The sequence below is a fragment of the Diadema antillarum genome, unplaced genomic scaffold, assembly GCF_040938485.1.
Source record: "Diadema antillarum isolate AM-2024a unplaced genomic scaffold, OU_Dant_1.0 seq00000519_RagTag, whole genome shotgun sequence".
NCBI lineage: Eukaryota > Metazoa > Echinodermata > Echinoidea > Diadematoida > Diadematidae > Diadema > Diadema antillarum.
Genome location: NW_027271471.1, coordinates 151,777 through 179,427, shown reverse-complemented (window position 1 = coordinate 179,427; position 27,651 = coordinate 151,777). Strand labels below are relative to the sequence as shown.

At 36.5% G+C, this 27,651-nt stretch overlaps 1 protein-coding gene across 2 annotated transcripts; it reads right to left on the bottom strand.

Annotated features, from left to right (window-relative positions):
* Positions 1 to 287: 287 nt before the first annotated feature.
* Positions 288 to 26,861, bottom strand: LOC139734254 (retinol dehydrogenase 8-like). 2 transcript variants are annotated; one of them, XM_071645049.1, is made up of 7 exons: positions 26,760 to 26,861; positions 23,885 to 24,067; positions 23,052 to 23,326; positions 17,991 to 18,170; positions 15,841 to 15,934; positions 14,647 to 14,772; positions 288 to 1,101 (listed from the first exon to the last, which is right to left on the bottom strand). In XM_071645049.1, exons 2-7 carry the CDS (start codon positions 23,965 to 23,967, stop codon positions 804 to 806), a joined length of 1,056 nt encoding a protein of 351 aa, XP_071501150.1. In that variant the 5' UTR covers positions 23,968 to 24,067; positions 26,760 to 26,861; the 3' UTR covers positions 288 to 803. The 2 variants fall into 2 exon arrangements, with proteins under 2 accessions (XP_071501150.1, XP_071501151.1); XM_071645050.1 differs by lacking the exon at positions 26,760 to 26,861 and having other exon boundaries at positions 23,052 to 23,322; positions 23,885 to 23,983.
* Between the last annotated feature and the right edge of the window lie 790 nt (positions 26,862 to 27,651).

Below are 27,651 nucleotides of genomic sequence, written 5' to 3'. Positions count from 1 at the left end.
TATTATCTTGGTGTCAAGCGACAGCATGATGATTTGACAATGCAATGAATGTTTTTCAGGTCAACATTCCAATGGCGCATTTTGCATTCATTTATTATTACATTACACAATGTATCATTACTTTTTTTTTTGCTCATAATCCCACTTAATTATATACACTTCCTAACGAATCAAAGTGTGGAAATTTATTAAGGAATGGCTGTACATTATATACAGGCAACGTCCAATCAAAACATAGCAATGAAGGACAGCGGTATGTAGCTAGGAAGACCACGATAAAGCTTCGATTTGTTTTGCACACAAAATTCCCAATGTTTATTTTTCTCACAATCTGGCACAGACAGCACTTATCCGCTAAGGAGGACATGCAAGAACATCAATCATGTATTCCAAAATCTGATCTCAAGAAAAGTAATCTCGTGAAAGACAGAATTTGTGACTTTTTTGTGTAGAAATGGAATACAGAGTTGTTCAACATATCAAGATTTATGTCACATAGAGTTGCTATTTTTTTTTTTGTCTTGCTCTCTATTTTTTAGAGCTTTCATACAAAGCAGCATTATGTCACGATGGGAATTCATTTTAAATGTAGACCATATTGTTAATTACAACCGCGAGTTTCTCCACTTACATTCTTCTGTTCACTATTTGATCGATTGCGGTATGTAGTATTCGCAGAGTGTATTGCCAGTGGACCTTTCTGTGGGACATGCATGTGCATCGTAGAGATCTTATTTATACTATCAACCTCCAGGATCTTATATCTTTTTGATGTTTATGTATGTGATTATGCCAAATCAACTTTATTTCGGAACATCATTATTACGACGTCTCTCCTGCCGTTTCTGTTCCAGTGCCGCTGCTACTGCTTGGCGCCTAAGTTCATCGATATCAAACCCGGGCGGTTCCACCAGCCGCCGCTGGCGGTGGACCCATTTCATCCCCGTTGGGTCGGCGTACCGATAGCCCACTCTGTCGTTGGAGAATTTGCTAGTCATGGTCCACAGCGGCGGGTCGTCCGTCTCGAGACACTCTTGCACGTAGAGCGCCATTTCCTCCGGACTTTGGGCGACGCCATCTTCAAATTGATACTTTTGGTACCTGCACCGCACGCGACAAAGAGAGGTTCGACAGGAAATTAGTTTCTTTGTTTGTTTACTTGTCTTTCATCAGATCATACTTACAGGCATAATTTACCATTTGCAGAGGAAACAAAAACCCAGCATTAGTGCTTTGAAATACTTCTAAAATGTGAGGTAGGGATTGAAACAACCACTGCAAAAATTTGAATCCATATAATCGATGTTAAGCATTGTTAAATACACAAAATGTGAATAGTATTTATAATAAAAATGTTTGCAGATTAAATCGTCTACAGTTGCTGTTTATTTAGAAAAATACAGATATCTCCTGATATTTCAGGCTTTATCGCGAATTTCTTTTTTTTTAATGGTAGGATGTTTTGTGGCACAACAGACCTACACAATGCATTAAAAGCCATATCTTGAAAGAGTTTTAAATCACCGTTCCCAAAGGGAAACAGGACCTTTAAAGGGGGTTTTCATCCTGATGTTGATAAGTTGTACACACACACACACACACCCACAGACAGACACACACACACAAAGTTACGAACTGATGAAATTTAGAGAGCAAGACAAATTGGCAACTCTGTGTAAAATAAAGAGGTTGAGCAGCTCTCCAGTCCGTTTGATCACAAAAAGTACCTTTTTTTTTTCATTTTCTCCAGAGAATAATTTTCTTTCTTTCTATTCTTGGTATGTAATAAGAATGTAACTGTTACATTTCCAAATGAAATTTAGATACACGTCATTAGTTTACATGACTCAATAAACATACTAGTTGAAAAAATACATGGTCAAAATGTGACTGAATCATAAGAAAGAAAAGGTCGGAAATGGAGGGGACTGCTAAAAAGCCAAGCTTGTAGAATGCAGTTCATTTCATTTTTGTCAATATAATGTCCCACATAAACCAAAATTCTTTTCAGTAACAACTATTACAGAAAACACCAATATACATATTACAATTTACATGATTGGAAGAAAGGAAATGTCTACATTAATTCCTTTAACAACATACAAGTTATGTGCAATACTTTAACAGTTTAATAAATACTTCATACTTAATACTTGATATAACATATATAATTATGTTACACTATATCATAATATCATGACAACACAAAACCCTTGAGACAGTGTATTTAATACTCGTTTCCTTTTGTCTCCCTATGGGAAGGACAGATTATAAGCAAATCATCCATTTTCAATAAGAGATTTTGTGATGTGTAGGCCATATATCTCCAAAGTCAAACTTCCAAGTGGTTAAAACTATTTTTATACGACGTTCCATAGTTTTGCAAACAGTACAGAAATGTAATAAGTAATTGATCAAAATTCTCACACTTCCTGAATAATGCGAATAATATTCAATCAAAGGGATGGTATAGTATTGGTTCAGGTGAGGAATCAGCTGTTAACGAGGGGATATCCAGTCCGAAAATAAGTTCGTCTGATAAAAAAAAGAGTAAAATCTTGCGAGTTCAACAGTTGTTCAATGGTAAAAATTTGACTGAAATCGGATAAAAAATAAGGAAGTTATGAAAATGAGTGAGCTGGCCATGTCATAACCTCACAATTTTCCAGTGATCATGTAAGAAAAATGACGAAAAATTAATCTTTCTGTCATTGAAGTCTGAAACATGATGTGACTCCTGGCTGAATAACCTCAGAATAGTGATCAATTATAGATAATTATATCAGGATTTGAACCTCAGGCATAATTGCGTTTGAATGGAAAACGGGAAATTTCACAAATTTATGTACAAACTATATGGTAAGTTGTGAGGGTATGACGTGCTTACTTTTCCATTTGCATATTCATATTGACCGTTCTAGAACTGTTTCCTTAAAAATCAGGGAAACTTCAAAATGTCATAACTTCCTTGTTTTTCCACCCGATTTCGATCAAAATTTTACAGTTGAACTCGTAATATTTTACTCTTTCTTATCAAACTAACTTATATTTGGACTGGATTTTTCCTTTAACGTTTTGTGAGATATTTTGAAACTACCCTATGAAATGTTAAGGAGCATATAATTTTAATGGGAGTTGAAAGTTTATTTGATGACAATCAGTTTTGAAATGACTGAGATATCCAAAAACACGGTAAACCAAAGAGACTCCAATAAAAGTTATGACCTGCAATTTATTATGAGTGATGTTTTTATTTTTAATTCTCAGCCATTTCAAGACCAATAATTTTGATCACATAAAATATGACTTCCTCTAAGAATTACATGTCCTTTCATATTTCATATAAAACAAACGAGGTTTCTCATTATCTCACAAACACGCACACACACAAAATTGGAAACATACAGCCCCATCTAAACCAAACCTGTAACCATCAGAAAACATGGACTATACTGACTATACAGTACTTTTATACGACTTTCGATCGCACGACTAATACCCCTTTCAGTAACACTCTTGGCTCAGACCAGGAGCGGACCAAGTCAAAAATTTTGAGTTTATGAATGGGTGGGGGCCAAAGTGGACCGCGCCAGGTGCGGACTATTTTGGCGCTGCTGCAGCTAGCACCAGGTGCGGACCAGGCGCGGGCCTGGCGCTGATCGAAGAGTTTATGAACGATAGCAGCGCCAGGCGCGGGCCAAAACTCCTTTCACGGTCAAAGGTCACAGCTTCCGCTGCTCAGCTCATAAAGCGCGCGGCACGCACATCAAATATCGCGCGATAATGCACTTCCGCTCTGTCCATGACGTGTTCAATTACCATGGCAGTTATCCCTTACGTTACCGAGTTTATGAATGGGTCATTGTAAAAGTAGCGCGGCTCTGCTATAGTTATTGAACGCAATTTTTTACTGCTTGGCGCGGGCTAATTTAGCTCGGACCATGCGGAGCGGGCCAAAACAAGCGTGCATTTATATTCTGACGATAATGAAATTTATTTCGGATCCAAAGTCTGTCAGTCGTGCGGCGACCTTAACCCTATAAAGCCCAAGCTATTTTGACCCTTCCCAGGCCTATATATAACTTTGTTATTGTTTGATGTACTATCGTGATATTTGGCACATGCGTAGAGCAACTCATACTCTACATGACGACACATTTAGATTTTCTCAAGGTCACCCAAAGAGGGTGCTATTTACCAAAATATAAAGAAATACATTGGAAATATGCTAAAAACATGATTTTTCTGTATATTTTCTTTATCCCAAACAATATGTCGTATTATAAATGATATGTCATATATAATGATATGTAAATCGATCTTATTATTTGTTATGGTTGAAATTTCTTAAGGTCACCACATGGGGGCGCTATTCATAACAACACATAGAAATACATTATGAGACCTGTGATGCATTGATTAGGATAGGTACATGTATAATTATCACATTTCATACTTCCATAATATTAGAATTTGAAGTTTGCAGATTGATAATATGATAAACAAATGATATTATAAGCATAAATTTGGTGAAGGAATCAAAATAACACAAATAGAAGGGCAATCTTTGGCAAATATTGTTGTTTTCAATCATCTCTATTATACAACCAATGTATCTATCGTTTTATGTTTTTGTCGCATTAAAACCAAAAAAAAAAAAAAAGATTACTTCACATTTTGCTTCTTCAGCGAATTTCGGCCAAGAAATGCCCATTTCATACACTCTAATATTCCCCCTTTGGGCTTGATAGGGTTAACAGGACTCGTATGCTTCCACGACAAATCGTATGAAGATGTCTGTGCGGATGATGCTTTCGGACATGCTTGAAGAGTAGTAAATTTTAGACACAATCAACAATATACTGTAGAGAGAGGCATGAAATTTCCGCCGATTGTCACTAGCATTCAATGCATATAGTGAAGACAAGACATTTGGCGTGCATTTTAATTTCGCAAATCTTGGTTCTCTCGAATTTAGAGAAATTAATATATACGAAAACATTTCTGGTTTTACAATATACCGTAATAGCACGATACAGTAGATCTACAGTAGTGTGTCAGCAATACTTCACTCAACAGGAGGAATCTAATCAACATTGATTTTATTCAATTTCTCCTGGTTCACCTGTCATGAAGGACTACATGATTTGGGGGAAAAAAAGTGAAAAAAACCCGCACGAATAGGCCATTACGAGCAAAGAGTGATTATCTCAATACATTTATTGATTATAAAGATACCTGAAAAATAGCATAGCATGCTTCACATGATATTTTTATTATCTTATGCAAGTTTTTTTTTCTATCTTCATGTTATGGGTGGACTTTTCTTTTTAAATAATGGGGGATAAGCACGAGTGGTTTTGATATCCATTTGGTGTTTTAAAGGGGATGGCTAGTAACTGATCAGTGGGAATCAGTGGGAATGCCGGAGGATGATTGTTCCAATCCCTGTGGGATTCATTTAAGAGTACATCATATATCTATTGTTGTGTGAAAATTATTTGCTCCAGAATGGTCTCATATTCAAGTAATGGGCAGTTTAATGTTTCCAGGTTAGCGTCCCTGGTCAGTGACGGGGCAGTAATCTGCACATTACTTGAATATAAGACCATTCTGACGCAAATAATTTTCACACAACAGTAGATATATAATGTACTCTTAAATGAATCCCACAAGGATTGGAACAATCATCCCTCAGCATTCCCACTGATTCCCACTGATCGGTTACTAGCCATCCCCTTTAAGTCACACGTTCTGCATGTGCTCCCTGTTGTGTAATATATACACAGGAATAATTATCTTGTAGGTTCCGATTACATGAACATAAAAGCAGGGCTCGACATAACTTCCTCTGCATGCGGTGGCCCAGTAGCCTGCTGTATCCACTAAGATTGACATCGAGCCACCTGCTTTCCAAAACTATGTGATATATATCTATCTATCTATCTATCTATCTATCTCTCTCTCTCTCTCTCTCTCTCTCTCTATATATATATATATATATATATATATATATATATGTGACCCTGCACCTCAAAACAAACAAAAAGTCGCCAGACATGAATTTTTAGTTAAGACCAAATTCTGAAAGAGCAGACTTTAAGCTTTAAAATGATATATAACTCAAATCAAATGGACTCTCCTAACCTATCTAAATATTGGAAAGAAAGCACAAACTCAGGAAAAGTGTGAACTGAGAAAAGAGGCTCTGAAGTACAGTGTCTATTCAAGCGCTTAATCTTTACCAAACCGTGCTTGCTGTGTGATGAATGGGACAAAAAACAGGAAGTAAACCACCAGAGTAACAACAATGAAGGGATTATCAGATTAAACTGAAATTAAGCATGCCTCATTAACACATTCTGTCCATAATCAATGCCAACTTTCAAAGCAGTAGCACTATCGTTTCAAAAGTTATTAAAGTTGAAAGTGAAGAGTGTGGACAAGGTTTTTCAGAAATGAAAGAGGGATTCTAAAGACACACCTAATCACACTTTTCTATCAAAAATGTTCAAGATAAACTGCTAAAAAAAACCACACTTTCCTGCCCATTTTATGATACCAAATTTTAGCATAATGTGAAAGAAGACCCGCTCTTTAAGAAAATATGAAAACGTCAAATTCGGCTAGGTTGACCCATTTCACTTATTTTCAGTCGTCACGCAAAATCCGTGTGTGCGACTTTATGTTCGTTTTGAGGTGCACGGTCACATATATATATATATATATATATATATATATATATAGACGATGAAGACAAACAAGTTGACATAATGCATTAGATTCCAACTTCATTTATTAGTAAACCAAATTTTCGACCCTTGCACGGATCTTCCTCAGGGTAACAGGAAGATCCGTGCAAGGGTCGAAAATTTGGTTTACAAATAAATGAAGTTGGAATCTAATGCATTATGTCAACTTGTTTGTCTTCATCGTCTTCATGCTCTTATTCCAACACGCGGATAATAATACCATTATATATATATATATATATATATATATATATATATATATGTATATATATATATATGCATATGTATATATACATACATATAAAGTCGAGGTCCAAACATGTTGCGAATTCACTTATTGGCTCCAATATAACGAAGAATCAAGAAATAAACTAGTAATGCATTATTTCGCCAATAAAGAATGAGTTTATTGTACTAAAATTTTCGGCAGCCTTCATCTTCTTCAGGAGTCTCGACGGAGAATGACGGTACCAAAACACAAATTGAACATGAAGAGCGCGCACTCATTATACAGACTTGGTTGCTATGAGAGTGCACACCCTTTAAGCCCCCGTCACACTAGAGCGGATCGAGCCAACGAATGCCCAGCGGATCTGAAAATTTGGAGATACGCTCACATCCGTTGCTCGTCGTTCGTCACCCGCTTGACGTTCGCTGTATCCGCTAGCTATTCGCAGAGATTCGCAGAGATCCGCGAAGCCAAATTTTGATTTTGGACATGTCCAAAATTTTGAGCGGATGACGAACGGAATGACAATCCGCTCTGCGTTCGCTTAGCATCCGCTGATCGAAAGTTTTGATCGCTCTGCGTTCGTTTCTTGTTCGTCCTCCGTTCGTCCAAATTCGCCCAGCAAATCTACACAGCAACACCCGTTGATTCAACGTAGAAGGGAAAAAATAGATATTCATAGCACACATAATGATAATGATAATGATAACAATAATAAGAAGAAAAAGGTCTTAATAACCCAGGGTAGCCTCTTCAGTGTTGCCACTGCTCTACCAGAGGGCCCTGCTATTATTTTTACCCTATAGCGTTGCCAGGTACCCATTTATACACCTTGGTCGAGAAGGATATCGTGGGTAAAAAATCTTGTCCAAGGATGTAAGCACTGGGCGGTATTCGAACCCGAGTCCTCGGTTCGGGAGTCGGGAGTCGGGAGTCTTATCCACTATGCCACAGCCCCCTACATGACATTTTATTATACGTATTCTGGCATTAAAGGGACTGTAGAGTACTGGTTGTGGTGGGGATTCATGTTTTGAACATTCCTCAGTGATATAATGAGAAACCTCTTATGAAATATGAAAGAGCATGTAATTTTAAGAAGGATTCAACGTTTATTTGATGAAAATTGGTTTTCAAATAGCTGAGATACCCAAAAAAAGCGATAATGATAAAAGGCAACAGGCCACGCCTTTTATTAGGATCTCTTTGTTTCACCTTGTTTGTGGATATCTCAGCCATTTGCAAACCGATTTTCATCAAAAACTTTTGATACCCCTTAGAATTACATACTCTTTTAGATCTCATAGAGTGGTTTCTGAATATCTCGCAAAACGTTAAAAGCTAAATCCTCACCTCGACCAGAACTGTACACACCCTTTAAGCAATAATTGGTAGGTAATAACCGCACTTGCAGTGCTTATATCGAGAACATTATTCTAAATCGCTGCTATGAAAGTCAACCTGCATGTAGTAAATGGGAATCTCTGCATGGAAATTTGGAATTGTGAAAGTTCGACACCAGTTGAAGGCACCAGACGCAATGGAGGATGTTGGACTATCAACATCATGCGTCAACGTGATCATTAGAAGGAAATGCACTTTAATAGGGGAATCTTGAGGACTGTCGAGGGTATTGACATCACGAGTACTTGGTGGTGACTTCTGCTTCCTTCTTTTGGAGGCCATTTTCACAGTCACAACATTACTTGACACTGTCACTGCTCAAAATGATTTGGCGAAGTGTGCGTCAGCCGAGATCCGTCACGTGATTGCCGTAGTATCGTTCTGCATATGTTGGGCATTCGCAGCTCATTCGCTTTGTCCGCTCAGCATCCGTAGGAAGGACTGTACGCATTCGCTTTCATTCGTTACTTTATCCGCTCTTAACACGGTTAGCATATGCTCATCATTCGTTAGGCCAACGTTCGAAAACCACATTTTGCTTGCGAATTCGAGCGGGTTTTAGCGTATCTGGACTTTGTCAAATTTTGCCCATCCGCTAGGCATTCGCTGATTTATACGCTGTAGTGTGACGGGGCCTTTACAATGATGTTGCCATGTAGACGCATTGTAGTCAAGGCACACATGAGGAGAGCATTGGCATGTTTATTACGTACACAATTGTAACAATGGCGTTCAATTACTTTGTATCATCACATGCTATGATACCGACATCTGTACTCATCAACGTACCATACGTTACAAATATAATAGACAAATTCAGGAATAGGTTTAAAGAGCGCTCCAACAATTGAGTTGTTTCGTGACTTAAAATACAATAATCATCGGTAGGATGAAGTCGGTATAATAAATCCTGTTAAGAAACATATAAAGTCATCAATTACCAAAGCCACAATTCAGTGTCTCTAAACAGATTTGAACATGCAAGTGTAAAATTGATTGTATAGTACAAATGAGTAATAGGATCACAGTGTGAATCCATCTGTAGAAAATAAAACAAAACAAAAGAAATTGATTATAAAGATGGAGACATTAAATCATAATACTCGCTATAATCTGTCATAATCTCAGATAGAATAACCCACTAATTTTTCTCAACACCAGTGTATAAGTGAAACTGTTATCAATTAGAAAGATATTATGGAAAAAAAACACCTTAGAATCCTCGTCATGATAATAATCACAAATCGTCCATCATGAAAAATCGGAACGACCTCCCCGTTGCCAAAACACTTCAACCTCCCCGGCCACTCACTGACGGATGTCAGAGTGTGTATTTTCGGGGAGGTTACAAATCAGCAGAGGAAAGAAAAGTCGCCGAGTTACGAGTAATCGTGAAGAGTAAGACATTGTAAGAGTTTTCATGGCGAAGGGTTGAACAGGGATTTATCCATTCTAAACGGTTACTCATTCTTCCGTTAAAGAGAGGAATAAGTCATGACGAGGATTCTAAGATATTTTTCAAAATATCTTTCTAATTGATAACAGTTTCACTTACAACGCTGTAGAGACAAGCCGGATTCAATAACCCGATAAAGCTAGCTGATGTGATGAGGTCGCGGTATGACCTAGTTCGACCTGGCTGTATCATCTGAAGTCGATATTTCTAAGATGGCCGCCGCCCGTTGCTAGGAGACGGATTATTTTTGAATAACTTTAGTTAGGAATAACAAATTACCAAAAAAAAAAATGGTATCATTTTGAAGAAAATTAAATTTCCTACAAGTTGATACCCCATTTGATGGGATAAATAGTTGTTGTCATGAAATATTAAGGAAGGAATAATGTGTTTTAACATTTTTCTAAAAAGATATGGAATTTGCTTATAATGTTCTTTTCCATACATTCAAAGGGTGTGTGCAGTTCTGGTTGAGGTGAGGATTTAGCTCTTCATGTTTTGCGAGATATTCATAAACCACTCTATGAGAATGATGTCAAAGAGCATGCATTTCTAAGGGGTATCAAAAATTTACTTGATGAAAATCGGTTTTGAAATGGCCGAGATATCCAAAAAACAAGGTGAAACAAAGAGATCCTAACAAAAGGCGTGGCCTGTCGTCTTTTATTATTATTACTTTTTTTGGATATCTCAGCCATTTGAAAACCAATTTTCATCAAATAAACGTCAAATCCTTCTTAAAATTACATGCTCTTTCATATTTCATAAGAGGTTTCTCCTTATCTCACTTATTATATCCACTCCTTATCTCCACTTAAACCTAGAGTTAACGCTAGAGTTAATTCATTAATGACACCGAATGGTGTTGATTTGATATTGGTGGTGTTGATTTCAATGGTATAACACCCGTCCAGCTTCAATAGGAGACCACACCAACTCGTGTTACTGGAGTGTAAATGTGTTTACACTTTTTTTTTCAAAAATCAAGTACTTTATCGGAAATAAGTCCCTAAGAAACTACTAGTATTAAAAAAAAAACAATTTTATATTTTGAAATGACACCCGGAGGTGTTAATCTAACACCATGAATGAGCACCGGAAATTTAACATCAGCTCGGTGTTTCTTATTTAACACCGGACTTTTTGCAGTGTATAAGATCCATGCATTAAGGTCTACTTAACCAGAACATTTTTTTTTTCTCTCTCTCTCTCATTTTTGTATAATATTGATTATTAGTCACTCCTAACGGATTTAACAACTCCTAACGGATTTAACAACCAAGTTTACATTGTATTGCATTTAAATCAACCCATGTAATAAAGTTAAGTGCATGAAATCATATTTTTATTAAAAAAAAAACAACACCAGAATTTGAAAGCGACTGGAGTTGACTTGCAAATATTCGTTTTTATCAATGCCATTCCTTGGTATTTGTAATCTGTCTATTAGTTTCTTGGCAATAATAAACGTATGAGCAATATGTTTACAAACCATCAGGCGAACCACCAAAGAATGAGAACACGTATGTGCGATCTTATCATATAAAAATAAATTGATTTCATGCAAGAGCATGGTGAGAATTATTTCGCTTGTGCGGTATCTCTTATTTCGACATCTAAATAAAGCATTCGAGTTTGATGTTCCATGAATGCATTAATGGCGCATTCAATAACTTCACGAAATTAAAGACTGAGCTCATTTCTCCTGCATGAATGCCTGTGTGTGATACTGGAGGTGTGAGTATGTGTGTGAAGATGATCAGAAGAATAAGAGTTGATGAAGAGAAGTTTGAATAATATCAATGTTGAAAACCCCTATCCAGGTAAGCCCGTTTCGGCCGTTATGAATAATTACACCTCTCGTAAGGCCTTCACTTTATTTGATGAAAAAAGACGTAAACTAAAAGTAGAAGCTGAGTAGATCAAAGGTGATAGCGAATAGAAAATTTCACTTTCTTTCATATTCCACAAGATTTAATTATATTTGATCAATAATTTGGATGTAAGAAGTGATAGGGTCTCATACTTGCAATAATTATTATAGTATTACACGCGTTACGCAAGTGCGGCCGTCGACATTACCCTTAGATTTCTGTATAACCGTATTGAACCTTTTCCCTTTAATGTCGAGTAACGTTTAAAGAAATTGGTGTATTGAATAGCCGCTTTCACATAATAATACTTATTTATGGGGTTTAACTTAAGGAAAATTCCAATGTTATTTGTAAACAGAAATTAAATGTATGGAAAAAACATTACTGAAATCCGTATTTCTTGGGAGAAATGTAAAAAAAAAATCCTTCCTTAGTATTTCATGACAACAACTATTTATTACATAAAACGGGGTACTAACTTGTAGGAAATTTAATTCTCTTTATAATGTGATACCATTTTATGGTAATTTGATATTCTTAACTATTAAAAGTTATTCAAAAATGATCCGTCTCCTATATACCAACGGGCGGCAGCCATCTTAGAGGAATGCAAATTGACGCACGCGCAACCTTTTTTTTTTTTCCGCTGGCGACAACTACATTCGCACAATACAGGTTCTGACGATCTTCGAACATATCGTAGATTTTTTTTTTTTTTTTTTTGGGGGGGGGGGGTGCACGGGGACCATTTCTGAAGAATTTATGATGTAATCCAGTATGGGCCGACATGAACTACACAGATACTTCCCTTCATTTCGTTATGAAAAAAATAAGATAGCCATGTTTCATTTTAAACTCTGAAAGGCCATTCAACAAGTTCTTTATTTCTTAGCGATTTTAGCATAAGATTCTTCTTTTTTCACTTTAATCTTCCAATATGAGGAAACTGTCATATCTAATTTTTTCTTATACTTTTTCAATATCAGATAAGTTGTGATTAATTCCACGTTCTTGGAGGAATCCAGAAAGACAAGAAACTGTTGATATGGGAAGCTGAATGGATTGAGTTTGGTAACACAGAATAGAAGAAACATTTTTATTTCATATAAGGAATACAAAGTGTAATTTGTCTTTCTTTCTTCGCCGATTTCGATGAGATTCGATCAATAGATAGCAGTGATCTACAACAAACCCCACATACAGAACCTTTGCAATTGCGCACGGAGACATTATAACCCTTAAATATTGCTGTAAAACCTATTGAACCATATCCCTTTTAATGTCGTGTAACTTTTAAAGGAATTGGTGTACTGGAAAGCCGTTTTCACATGATAATGGCTATGTTTGGGGGATAATTTTAGGAAAATTCAAATGTTATTTGTAAATGCATATTAATTGTATGGAAAAGAACATTATAACCAAATTCCGTATTTTTTTTAGAAAAATGTTAAAAAACAGAACTTCTTCCTTAATATTTCATGACAACAACTATTTATCCCATCAAATGGGGTATCAACCTGTAGGAAATCTAATTTTCTTCAAAATTACGCAATTTTTATGGTAATTTGTTATTCCTAACTAAAGTTATTAAAAATAATCCGTCTCCTAACAACGGGCGGCGGCCATCTTAGAAATATGCAAATTAGACGCGCGCGCAACCTTTTTTTTTTTCCGCTGGCGACAACCGGATTCGGAAAATATAGGTTCTGACGATCTTCGAACATATCGTAGAATTTTTCTCTTTTTTTTTTTTTGGGGGGGGGTGCAAGGGGACCCTTCCTGGCTGCTAGACTAATTGGCGTCATTGTACTTCATCAGATACAGTGCTAAACTACACTGCAAAAATACCCTCGCTCGGCAATCGTACCAGCAGTCATCGTGAATGTTTATTTACCCACAATGCACTAAGTCAACTTTCCAGACATCCGGTCACAACTGCATACAGGCGTAGAATCGGATTCTAACCGATTATACGCTTTCTGTAGAAACAACCCGGGTCTGCGTTAGCGCAGTATTTCACTATGCGTTTGCAAATTTTAGGTCTATCGGATTCTCTGTAGAAAAACGCTGTTAGTGCATAATGGGTAAATAACCATTCGTCATGACGGCTGGTGTGAATGCCGATGGAGGGTGGTTTTTTTTTTTCAGTTTAGTTTAGCACTGTGTCTAATGAAGCACTATGACGCCAATGGTGACTTCATATAATACATCCAGGTCATACCGCGACCTCACATCAGCTAGCTGTATCGGGTTATTGAACCCGGCTTGTTTCTATAGCGCTGAAACGGGGAACTGACCTGGAAAGAACTGCCTCAGGAGACGGTTAAGATAATCGGGATCGGAATCGGAATCGGAAAGAAATGGATACTGGCATGTTTCCACAGGCTCCTCTATCGGATACAATCCGATAGATCAGGAATTTGGGGTTCTGTAGAAACACGCTGATTGTAAAGGGTGCGCACTCTCATAGCAACCAAGTCTGTATAATGAGTTCGCGCTCTTCATGTTCAATTTGTGTTTTGGTATCGTCATTCCCCGTCGAGACTCCTGAAGAAGGTGGAGACCACCGAAAATTTGAGTACAATAGACTCATTCTTTGTTGGCGAAATAATGCATTACTCGTTTATTTCTTGATTCTTCGTTTTATATACATGTATATATATATATATATATATATATATATATATATATATACATATATATATCTCAATATATATATATATATACGTATATCCGTCGGGAATATTATGGTTTCGAAAAGTACCCAATGCTGTATATATGTATATATATGGGGTTCCGATTGGGCACTTGAGAGTGAAAATGGATTGCTCAGTTTCCTTTTATTTTCGTATTTCCGCATCACCTTTAATACCTGATCGCAAAAGTGTTAGTAGGGAATGGGCATAAAAAAGCACATCACGCCGTACTTACTTTGACAGCAATTTTAGTTGTCGGTTTGTGACGTCGTCGATATGTTCCTTTGAGGGTAGGCGACCTAGATCTTTGATGTTCTCGTTTATCATTGTTGTCACCGGACCAAGTATCAGCGAAGTCGTTCTGTAACGATTATATGGTGGATAAGATGTTCATGATATGTAAATTTCACTACGTTTACAACGTTGTGTTAGAACATTAGAATGATAATGTTTTGAAGCAATCCAAAGCAAACACTAATAAGTTCTATTGACATTTTGTAAATTACACGTTCAGGGCCCCATTTCATCAAAAAGTTGAAATGATAGCAACTCGTCATGGCATCCGAGGCATTTATGAACAATGATGTCTATGGGACGGTGAGTACACAATATCAATGTATAGAAAGCCTCATTCTTTTGTAGCCTTAAATTGCAAGATTCAGATTGTTGCAATGCATATTCAAAATAAATATATATATATATATATATATATATATATATATATATATATATATATATGCAATTGCATGTGAAGTATCACAAAGAATAATTCTTTTTTTTTCGAAAGTCTTCCGGTAGAATGAAAACTGTGTACATGTGATACCAGGTGATCGACCTAAAAGAAAAAATCAATAGGACTTCAGAAAAACAAAATCATTTTTAGCTATTACAAGTAAAATTCATGTTACCATGCTAAGATATATCAGAGTTGTTTGATATTTTTTTTTTGGTGGCTTAAGACAATTTTCATACTCATACAGCTGAAATATGAGATTTTTTTTTTACATTCTGTATTATGAAATGAACAAGAATTTGTGGGAGTATGATATCTTCAACTTGCTGATTTGAATATTCATAAGGACTGGTAAAGAAATGTTTTACGAAAAAAATGTGAAATTTCAAAATGTCATTTCTTCCTTATTTCTTATCCCATTTTTGTCACTTTTATATCGTTCTGTAGGAGATATTTTTCTCTTTCTTTTGAAGTTTATTCATTTTTTGAGAAGGAGTTACCAACTCATGGATTGGGCACTTGAAAAACAAGTTTTATTTTTTTTTTACATGTTTTACGTGTATAAGACGGCTGATGGTGAGCACTGCCCTATGCTGTGGACGATCCCCATTGAATGATTACGTGATAAAGGTAAAAAATACATGTAAATCAGAAAAACCGATTTTTAGGTACAACCTGGTATTCTGCTATTCGCACCTGATATCAAACTCATACAAACGGCTGGCTAGTGCGTCATTCAAGCCCTCTATGGCGTGTTTGGAGGCGGTGTAAATCTCGTAAAATGGATATGCTGCATATAAACAGACAGAGAGAGTTAGGAAAAATAAAGTTTAAACATTAAACAACTATAAGTTTGGGTTTTTTTATTAGAGAAAGATACACAAGTCCTCTTCAGGTTTTCCTGTTACTGTACTGTATAGCATTGTGTCTATTCTCTCTTTCTTTTATGACCATTCTTACCACATTGCATTCTTACCACATGCTTACCAGTATCATGTACACAATTCCTTGAAACATATTCAATCCAGGTTGCATTTTATCATTACTCTTACATCATTGATCATGGAATCCAGTTTGCTTGTGTTCACGATGTCACGTGTTGTAGTTTCCTTTTTTTTTCCTCTTTTTTTTCCTTCCTAATTTCATCTCATGTCACTTGACGTTGGCTCGTTTGATTTTGTTTTATATCTGTTTATAGATTCATTAATTCATTGTTCATTATTATTTTCTGAGGGTCCCATGTCGTCCAAGCTTTGCTTTTAGTGGGACCCTCCATTTCCATTCCCATCCTTGTTTAATACATTTTGGTAGTTCGCGATTTCTTCGGGACACTAAAACTATCATAGCTAATCAAAACCAATGATAAGGAATCCTACAAAGCACTCGTAATATCTTTTTTTTTTCGTCTTTATTTGTGGAGTTGGGGAGTAATGCTGTGTAAATCATCTAGTCTTTGCAATGTTTTGATAGTTACCTCATTTTTGCTCAGGGATAATTCAAAAAGAAATCCACAGTAAAATAAATATCTCTGCTCTTTTCCTAAATTTCTTCAATAATTATTAATATAAGGATTCTTTATATGACCTCTCAGGAATGACTAAGAAGTTCTTGGTTAGATTAAACAGTATGACATTGTGTTTTGGCATGGTAATTCAGCCCAATGCAGTTCACCGCTTTCTTCATTTTTCCGCAAAATAAAATTGATTCTCATTTAATGAGACTACAACACTGAATCATAATTTCACATGGTAAGTTATATAAATGAGTTTATTACCTATGTTAAATACAATTTCCCAATTTCTTCAAAAAGAAGCACAATTTTCTCTAGAAATGGAGAGACCCACAAATGAATTAGTATTAACTAGACTTATGTTTTTCTCCAAAATTGAGTTTGAATTTTAAAGGCAGATAAGGGGAAAAACCTGCAATGACACAGACGGTTATTGGGCAGTACAAATACACACACCAACGCACACACGCTCACACACAAACAAACACACACATACAATACGTAGGACTTTGAAAGCCATCATGTCCCAGAAAAACAGCAGTTCTCTGGGTTTATGCTTATTTTTGCAATTCTGTTTTTTTAAGCTAAAACAAAATTCTTTGTCGTATTTTAAACCAAGTATCATTACATCGATGTGCTTCTGTAATACATTCTTCTTTTTTTTTAAGCCTCAATTTCTAATTGGTAGCATATCAACGAAAATCAAATATTCATCTATTCCATAAAACGAGCATTGTTACACTTCTTTCTGGTTGGTAATTGGTTGGTGAAGGTAAACTTATGTTATTCATTTTCTCCAATATTTACTAAATGTGCAGTGACGTTGATAAATGTCAATGACGAAAAATGACATGGTTTGCAACAAAATTCACGGAGGAAATGATGGGTTAAAAAGGTACAGTGATATAAAGGAAAGCTGGACTTAATAAGAGTCATGACATAAACACAGTGATCTTCTACCTCAACAAAATATAAGAAACGACAACAGGCAAGATACTCAAGAATTCCTGCTGGAAAGAACACAGTGTCCCACAGTGTGAGAAACACAGTGTGAACACAATGCGAACACAATAATTATGAACACATTGTGAGCACAGTGTGAATCTCTTCACACTATTAAATTCGAGCGTTTTAAAAGTGTGAACACATTGTGAATCATCAATTCACAGTGTGACACAGAACGTTACCATGTGAACAATCTGTGAAAACCAAACGACAGTCTGAAATCACCTCCACGCTGTTATATTCGAGCGTTTTCACATGGTCGACTATGTGATCACACTGTGAACACACTGTGTGACACTGTGTTCTTTCCAGTAGGGATTGCAGGTCTCACCCATTAGACCCACAATTGAAGACACGTTGATAATGCGACCCGCCCTTCGCTTCTTCATATGGGGGACTATCTCTTTCATCATCCGCAAGCTGCCCATGAAATTGGTGTCCATAATGTCCTGGATCTCGTCGTACTCCATGTACTCAAGGGCGTTGAATCCGGCGATGCCGGCGTTGTTGACTATGCTCGAAGAAAACACAAAAAGGAGAGAAAGAATCAAGTCCTGAATATTTGATATTCCCTATCATACATATGTAAATTTCATTCCATTAATTTTTAACGTTTTTATATCCCATCGTATACTATCACAAACACTTTTTTGTAAATATAGCATTAGTTTCCTCTTCTCGGGAAAAATGATCAAGAACGTTAATTCATTATCTTGGCAGGTTTTTACGAAATTCCCAGTCCTAAACTGTGATCAAAGACTTCATTTCTGTAAATGTATTCCATGAGAAGCCATGACATACATTTGTATCTTCAGCACTCAGAAAGAGGGGGTGGGGTGTGAAATTAGAAACATATAGCTATGCTGGAATTACTTTAATCTGGAACTCATTAAGCGATACTAAGTTGCCATTTTGATAAGCGCTAAGCGCATTTGCAAAAATTGGGATTTAAAATGAAATTGCTATAGCAAACCATGTTCAATTTGGCTTTTATAGTTTAGAATGAAAAGGAAATAGAAGAATAGAGGTTTAATAAAAAAGAAAGACTCAAATAAGACAATTGAATTTTGCATTTAAATAGATTGAGCGCAAAACGAGTTATTTCCACTCTTGCGGATTCTAGATATTTGCAATTAAAGCTGCAGAAAATAAAGAAATGATAAGAAAACATTGGATATTTCTTTAATAGATAAGAATGTTCCTCACCATAAGCATAATTATTCCTTATTATGTAACAAGCAGAAGGGATTTACTTTGCTCTTTGGAATGATAGACTTAAAATGAAACACGTTTAAATATGACAATTGGTCTGTTTTGCGACCACACTCTTCATTTGTTCTAAGGTCTGCCTTTTTTTCATAATGATAAGAAAATAACTGTTATTTGTTAAATAGAATGCTAGGAGTGTATTCGATTTTGAGGTTTAGTTTAATATAATAAAAGTTTAGTAGAACATTATTAACGGGTTTTTTGGAGGGGGAATTTTATTTGTGTGTGTGTATGTGTGTGTGTGTGTGTGTGTGTTTGCGTGTGTCGAGAGATTAGAATGTTGGATTAAAGAAATAGAAAACATACATATGCCTATAAAGTGTGTATATCATAATATTTCAATTAAATTGTGGTTATTTATGTGTTATAGTATTACACTGGTGATAAGTATTATCACCAGTGTAATATAAGTACTTATAGGTCTGAATAGTATGTCTTTGAAATTTGATAATAATAATGACGATAGTTGTAATTATATGTATGAATATAATTGTTACCATCAAATACATAATGTATATTATGTTTATACGTATAATTGTATGTTGTATGATTGTATTCTAATAAGATATATTTTTGTTGTTTTTTATGTCACCAGTGAAAATCAAAATTCTTATCTCAATGAATGAGCAGACAATCAATACTCATATCATGATATCATATCGTATCATAACAGTGATGCAAGCATGTATTGTAGTAAACACATACTCAATGGAGTCGGAGATGATATCATCACATCACAAGGTTTCCTTTGACCTGTAGGCCTATACAGGAGTCTCAATAATTATCTTTGTTTCTGACGCGGTAGCAAAGTGAACACGTTTTCAGAGTTGCGAGGTGCAGACTTCAGCAGACAATCAGGGTATTAAAATACCATTCAGTGACCGGTCGACAACTGGTGACGGAAAATCGAATATTGCGTGGAAATCCCGTCGCCCGTCGGCTATTCTAACGGGAAAATGAATAAAATCTCATTATCCTATTTTCAACTGAAAATGGAACACAGGATAATGGATTTGCTCTGAAATTCTGTTTTCCGTGTTTCATTATTATGAAATGTCGAAATATGACTCCTATTTTCTTAACATTTCAAAAAATAGGAAACGGAAAACAGGATATTGGTTCGATATTCGTTTTTCCATTTTCCATTTGCAACGAGCGACGGGATATTGAAGACCGCCCCCAACGGCCATTTTTTTTTTCGACACATAAATCAGTGATAGCGGTTCGGTATTATTCGGCGTCTAGAAGAAGAAGAAGACTATACCTTGGCTACGCTCATGCTACGCACCTCATCAAACTAGCTGCTATGGATAGAATAAGCACTCTTATTTCTGCGGCGTCAAAAATAACTCGGAAAGTGTGAAATGTGACTCGGAAATGGCGCCAGCTGGGAGTCAACTCCTTCCGAGTGAAAGCTACTCGGACTTTCGAGTCAATTGATTTCACTCGGATTCCGAGTCACTTTCCGAGTCATTTCTGTGGCGTCAAATTAACTCGGAAAGTGTCAAATTAGACTCGGAAAGATCACAATTTCACTCTGATACGGTGTCGTTTCCCGCATTGTAAGTAACCCATTTTGGTGTAGTATGACTCGGATTTGGTGTGCATTTTTCTAGAGGAATGCGGAATGGAGGGATACATAGGAGTTTTCATCGGTGAGTACCCACCTCATTCACAACACTCATAAATTATTGCCTGAAACGGTCTAAACAGTCAATCTTATTTGGGACAAATTGAACTTTCGACACGGACACATGGACTGGTAATGGCGTAGACGTATAGGCGGCCGTACGGTAGCTCGAATTAGCAATCAAGATCGTATTTGTATTCTATGCATATACAGTGGAGGTATAGCTAGGTAGTTTCGCGTCTGTTGTAGATTGGTTCAAACGTATAGCATATAGCCCAGGGCTACGTACAAAAGGTATACGAGCTACAGTACGGCCGCCTACGGCTACGCCATTCAGTCAATGTGACCGTGTCGAAAGTTCATTTTGCCCTAAATAAAACTGACTGTTTAGACCATGTTTTAGGCAATCATTTATATGAGTGAGGTGGGTACTAACCGATGAAGACTCCTATGTATTCTCCATTCCGCATTCCTCTAGAAAAGTGCACACAAAACTGTCCATCTTAAAGACAAAAAATTGCAAGACATCTCGCGGCCGCGGTGGATCGTCGAGAAATGACGCTTTTTTTTTTCGCGGGGGTACTACGTCACATAGGACACATGACATGTTTTGACCAATTGTAGCACGCGTATGTCATTTACACCGCGCTGGGTATTTCTGATGTGACTCTGCGCAGGTGTAAAAAGTCCGTTAACCAAAATGATAACTCGGATTTGAGTCAGAAATACACGGTTGGTGTTAAATTTACACGGATCGGAGTGAAACATTTTTGACTCGGATTCAGAGTTGAAATTTTGACTCGGCAGAAATAAGAGTGAGGGATAGAGAGAGGGAAGGGTAGGGGGAAAGGGAACATTACAGAGTGTATGTGTACCACTCCAACTACTTTACAATAATAGTAATGATAATAATGAGTCGTTCAGTTGTTCAGTTGCCTTTGCCGTAGTAATGACCGAATATGGACTAATAAAGATAGTAATAAATGAATACAGAGCATTCTACATGTGGTTATCTGACATGAAATAACAATAAAACAATCTAAAATTCCATTCAATTGTACATGCAAATTGAAAATATTACTGTGGTGAATGGTGCTCTGCCCCCCCCCCCCCCTTCAATATTCTGTGTGTCATAGCAACCAAGAGCAGTCATATGAAGAGTAACAGCAAAAACAAAGTCACAATCCTGGTCCAAGCACATTGAAAAGGGAAACGCAACTCCTTTCTCACGGTTTTCTCGACATTGTGGTTGATGAATTTGTTGAAATTTGAGGATTTCATCTGAAATTATTTTCTTAGTTCATGTCAGTTTAGGTCGGAAAAGAAAAAGGTCTTCAGTACATGAAAATATCACACAATTACGGTCGGAAGTCTCTACAAACTTGTCGTTTCGTAGCAGAGCACGTCGCTACAAAGAGCTACACCCCAGTGCCTACTGGATAGTTTGATGAGGTGCGTATAGCATGAGCGTAGCCAAGGTATAGTCTTCTTCTTCTAGACGCCGAATAATACCGAACCGCTACCACTGATTTATGTGTCGAAATAAAATGGCCGTTGGGGGCGGTCTTCAATATCCCGTCGCTCGTTGCAAATGGAAAATGGAAAAACGAATATCGAACCAATATCCTGTTTTCCATTTCCTATTTTTTGAAATGTTAAGAAGATAGGATTTTGAGTCATTTGTCGACATGTCATCATAATGAAACACGGAAAACAGAATTTCAGAGCAAATCCATTATCCTGTGTTCCATTTTCAGTTGAAAATAGGATATTGAGATTTTATTCATTTTCCCGTTATATAGAATAGCCGACAGACCTAGTTGTCGACCAGACACTGAATGGTACTTTGATACCCTGATTTCAGACTCCTCTTCTGATTTGTGTTTGAATTTTGCGTCATGATAAACGCGATGGGGTGTTACACTTAAAATGGTTTACTCTCATCCCTTTTTAGGTTGCCATTCTCACTGCTGTAAACTATGGCCCGAATTCACGAAGGTGGTACAATCTTGTCCATGGTTTAAACCATGGACAAAGACCGTAGTTTTATATGGGGCACCAAGTGTTGCATGGCCTATTTCGTTACGACTTAGAAATAGGCCATGCGACACTTATTTGTATTTTCCGGTATGTATACATAATGTATCTTTATTAGTTTTTTGACTATCGTTTATTTTTCGTACTTTGTAATGTATATGCTTACGAAAGAATTCCTGATCTGTAGTTTCTGTTATGTTTTGTTGGAAGAAAAATGACAACGAAATATTTGAATTGAACTGAATTTGATTTGATTGTTGAATTGCGGTGTCATAAAACGACCTCATAGAAGCATTGAAATGGCGTCATAAAGGGATATTTTCTACGAATTCACGTCCCCAACACGAGTATCAGACCTTTGCAAAACTGGCAGCGAATATCAACGTGAATATTGGGTAGTCGATATCATTCTGCAACATGCATAAAAGAGAGGATGCCTTAAACTAGCTTATTTACCCAAAGCGTCTATTCGACCCTGGTCTGCAATGACTCGCTTCACTGCTCCTTTTACAGAATCAAGGTTCTTAACATCGAGCTCTTGAAGGAAAAGCGTCTTGTTCAGGCTGTCACCAGCTGCCTCCAACAACTCGTCCTTCTTTTTCAGGTTCCGCATGCTGGCGTAAACGAGGTAGCCTTTCGCAGGGTCCCGTGCAAGTCTGGCGGCAATCGACAGCCCAATGCCGGTAGAGCAGCCGGTGACCAGTGTAACCTTCGCCGCCATTTCAACCTGTCTGGATAAATGTGAATACTATATGACACTAAAAAACAAACAAAAAAACAAAAACAAAAATGGTGTTTTCTCACGGCTTTAGGACTCCTCGACTTATAGTTACTGTCTGAGGAGTAGTTCTAATGAGTATTCTCTCAATATGCTCCAGAGGCGGAGTCTACTTTTCGAATCTTGTAATTTTGTCAAAACATTCCGAGGTATTCTGAGCAATGAGATTCATATAATATTTCTTTTGAATAGAGAGAAAGACACATTATAGTTTATATGATATCGGGCTCACAGTGAATCCTCTATTTACACTGAGATTACCAAACGTCTGGATAAACTAAATTGTCTATATACTGAAAGGAAGCATCTAACTAAATCCGTATGTGCAATTTACATTACACATGCCAAATGCACTTTCAAGCACACACAAACAAACACACAAAAAGGCATAGGCTGTTACTTTTACAGCGCATCCCTCCGATGCCATCGAAGAAAAAGGCGATAAATACTTATTAGTATCTAATATCTCCTTTCCTTTAGTGAGACATGTACCCAATCAAAGAACATATACCTGAAAAAATGTGACGTTTGTTCCTCGTCTGAATAGAGACAAAAGAGCAACCTGTCTTGCTGAATATGGTGACCAAGGAGCATGACCGCCGTTTAAATATCGTCGCCGTCGCTTCGCGTTCTGTTCCCTCGGCAAACATGAGGACGTGCCGGGTCGCGTTAATAATACATGAGCTGGGGATGTCTGGAGATAGTGTAAACATTTCGAGACGTACTTATTGTTATCTGCCATATTTTTAGCTGAAGATCCTATATATAGCTCTGATATGGATATAAAGATAGATAGGCAGATAGATATAGTGCTGACAGGTATTGGAATTATGATTGCAATTTGTTAATTTGTCATTGGAAAACTTCTGGAATGCCTGTAATGAGAACTTAAATGTTCATATTCCCCGACAGAAAAATAATTGTGTTAATCATAAAACATTCCCAAGACTACTCTGGATTTCTCAATCCTTCTCACGTTCAATCAACAGCAAAGACATCATAAATTTTACAGAGAGAGAGAGAGAGAGAGAGAGAGAAAAAAAAAGACAAATTTGAATCACGCAAAGCACGTCAGATAGATTATGAATCGCAATCAAAGTAAAGTGTAAAGTACGTACATGTCGCGAATGAAAATGCCTTAGCGATGATTTCCAAATATATCCTGCAAATGTACTTTCAATGCATTTTTTAATCTACTTTTCTGCGCATGTAGTTTTTATATTTCTCAAAGCGCCGTCTTGTTTTCATTTAGGCTGACTGCCGACGTTTTGATGAGATCAAAGCAGGAAAGCATTTATTATTCAAAATCTTATTATGACACCTTTGGCACACACAGGTGTACGAATTCATCAACGAGCAATGTTCCTGTTAAGTAGGTCCATGCTTTAACCTAGACTTTAATACGCCTATAGTAGATGAAGTATGAATCAAAGCACAATTTTTAAAGCACGATATTAAAGATACAATACAGAAGGATTTGGATGAAGCTATGAGTATGATATAAAGAGACATCAGCTATCAATGAAATGCGATTTAAAAACCAGGATTTTGAAATTCCTTGTGAGAAGATAGGCGATATTTCTCATGTTTCTAAACTTTACTTTTCGATATATTTTGCACAGAACTTTCCCTTGCACTGCTTACTGATAAACATTTTTCTAAGTTCGCAGGCATATCCATTAATTAGAGCTCTCTTTATCTCTTTCTCTCTCTCCTAAGAACAGTTAGGGCCTATATGAGATAACAGCTATATTCCCTGATATGAAGAGCAAAGTGCGGGTCATGATTACGTTAGTAATTTCATTTAAACGATATGATTTTATGGCATACTGCCGATCTCCTAGAACATTTGTGTGTGTGTGTGTGTGTGATAAATTTATATTAAGTGGTAGTTTTACTGAGCAAATGAATATTGATGATTTCATTTTCTGTTTAAAAAGAGTACAAATTTGATCCTAGTAATTACTGCCTGATTTCCTTACTTTCCATTCCCTACAATTATTGTAAAATTAATTTCAAAAGAACAATAAATTTTCCAATTACATTCCAGTAGTGCTTTCACAAACTCGCAGTTTCCAATACTTTCTAAAAGTGCTTTCACAAACTCGCAGTTTCCAATACTTTCCAATAATTGTGCTTTCACAAACTCGCAGTTTGGGTTTTTACAGGAACATAGCACAATTCACGGTCTTTAAAGCTTTTCACGAGGCTACCCTAGGTAGTTTATTACTATGATAAAGTGGCGCATGCATGCAAGAGATAATCACTCCTACTTTTACGCGGCATTTTCCCGGACTGTCTCCAAGGTCTGTTTCACGGCATATCTGCGTTTCCGGGCTTCCTCATAAAGGCTTTGGTAAGGAGTGGTTCAGGAATTACCTTAAAGGCATTATTTACTATTTGCAGATGAAACAAAAATCCAGCTTCAGTCCTTGGAAATAGTTCTAAGATGTGAGTTATAGGGATAGAAATAACCAATGTAAAAATTTGAATTTGTATAATCAATGTTAAGATTTGTTAAATATACAAAATGGAAACAACAGTTATAAAAAAAAAATGCTTCTAGACTAAACCAGCTGTACAGTTATGGTTTAGTGAGAAAAATAGTGATATCTCATTATATTTCAGGCTGTATTGCAATTTTTTTTTACAATAGAAGGATGTTTTGTGATACTACTGACCCACACATATGCACCAAATATGATAACGTGAACATTTATATATTTTTTTTTAAATCACTGCTCCAAATGGTAAACAGTACCTTTGTTTTAATTTAAAAAAAAAACAATCATGAAGTATATCATTAAATCTAGTCAACTGGACTTACTCGTGTTGTGTGTCGTCACAGATGAAAAATATAGGTAAATGATTAGATATATCACTATACAAAAGACCAGATTTCGAATGATCAGTATCAATATTAGTAAAAATCTTATCAGTCAATGTTGATGAGTTAACCGTAATTCTCGAGGGCTTATCAACAGTGATATTACAGAAATTTGCTTGCAAAATATTGCAAAACTTATTCTTAACATCATTTTCTTGATTCAGAAGATCAATATTGAAATCGCCCCTTAAGTATACATCTTTGTTTTCTTGATTGATCAGTTCTTATAAAACTTCAAAATGAGATTACCAAACGTCTGGATAAACTAAATTGTCTATATACTGAAAGGAAGCATCTAACTAAATCCGTATGTGCAATTTACATTACACATGCCAAATACACTTTCAAGCACACACAAACAAACACACAAAAAGGCATAGGCTGTTACTTTTACAGCGCATCCCTCCGATGCCATCGAAGAAAAAGGCGATAAATACTTATTAGTATCTAATATCTCCTTTCCTTTAGTGAGACATGTACCCAATCAAAGAACATATACCTGAAAAAATGTGACGTTTGTTCCTCGTCTGAATAGAGACAAAAGAGCAACCTGTCTTGCTGAATATGGTGACCAAGGAGCATGACCGCCGTTTAAATATCGTCGCCGTCGCTTCGCGTTCTGTTCCCTCGGCAAACATGAGGACGTGCCGGGTCGCGTTAATAATACATGAGCTGGGGATGTCTGGAGATAGTGTAAACATTTCGAGACGTACTTATTGTTATCTGCCATATTTTTAGCTGAAGATCCTATATATAGCTCTGATATGGATATAAAGATAGATAGGCAGATAGATATAGTGCTGACAGGTATTGGGATTATGATTGCAATTTGTTAATCTGTCATTGGAAAACTTCTGGAATGCCTGTAATGAGAACTTAAATGTTCATATTCCCCGACAGAAAAATAATTGTGTTAATCATAAAACATTCCCAAGACTACTCTGGATTTCTCAATCCTTCTCACGTTCAATCAACAGCAAAGACATCATAAATTTTACACAGAGAGAGAGAGAGAGAGAGAGAGAAAAGACAAATTTGAATCACGCAAAGCACGTCAGATAGATTATGAATCGCAATCAAAGTAAAGTGTAAAGTACGTACATGTCGCGAATGAAAATGCCTTAGCGATGATTTCCAAATATATCCTGCAAATGTACTTTCAATGCATTTTTTAATCTACTTTTCTGCGCATGTAGTTTTTATATTTCTCAAAGCGCCGTCTTGTTTTCATTTAGGCTGACTGCCGACGTTTTGATGAGATCAAAGCAGGAAAGCATTTATTATTCAAAATCTTATTATGACACCTTTGGCACACACAGGTGTACGAATTCATCAACGAGCAATGTTCCTGTTAAGTAGGTCCATGCTTTAACCTAGACTTTAATACGCCT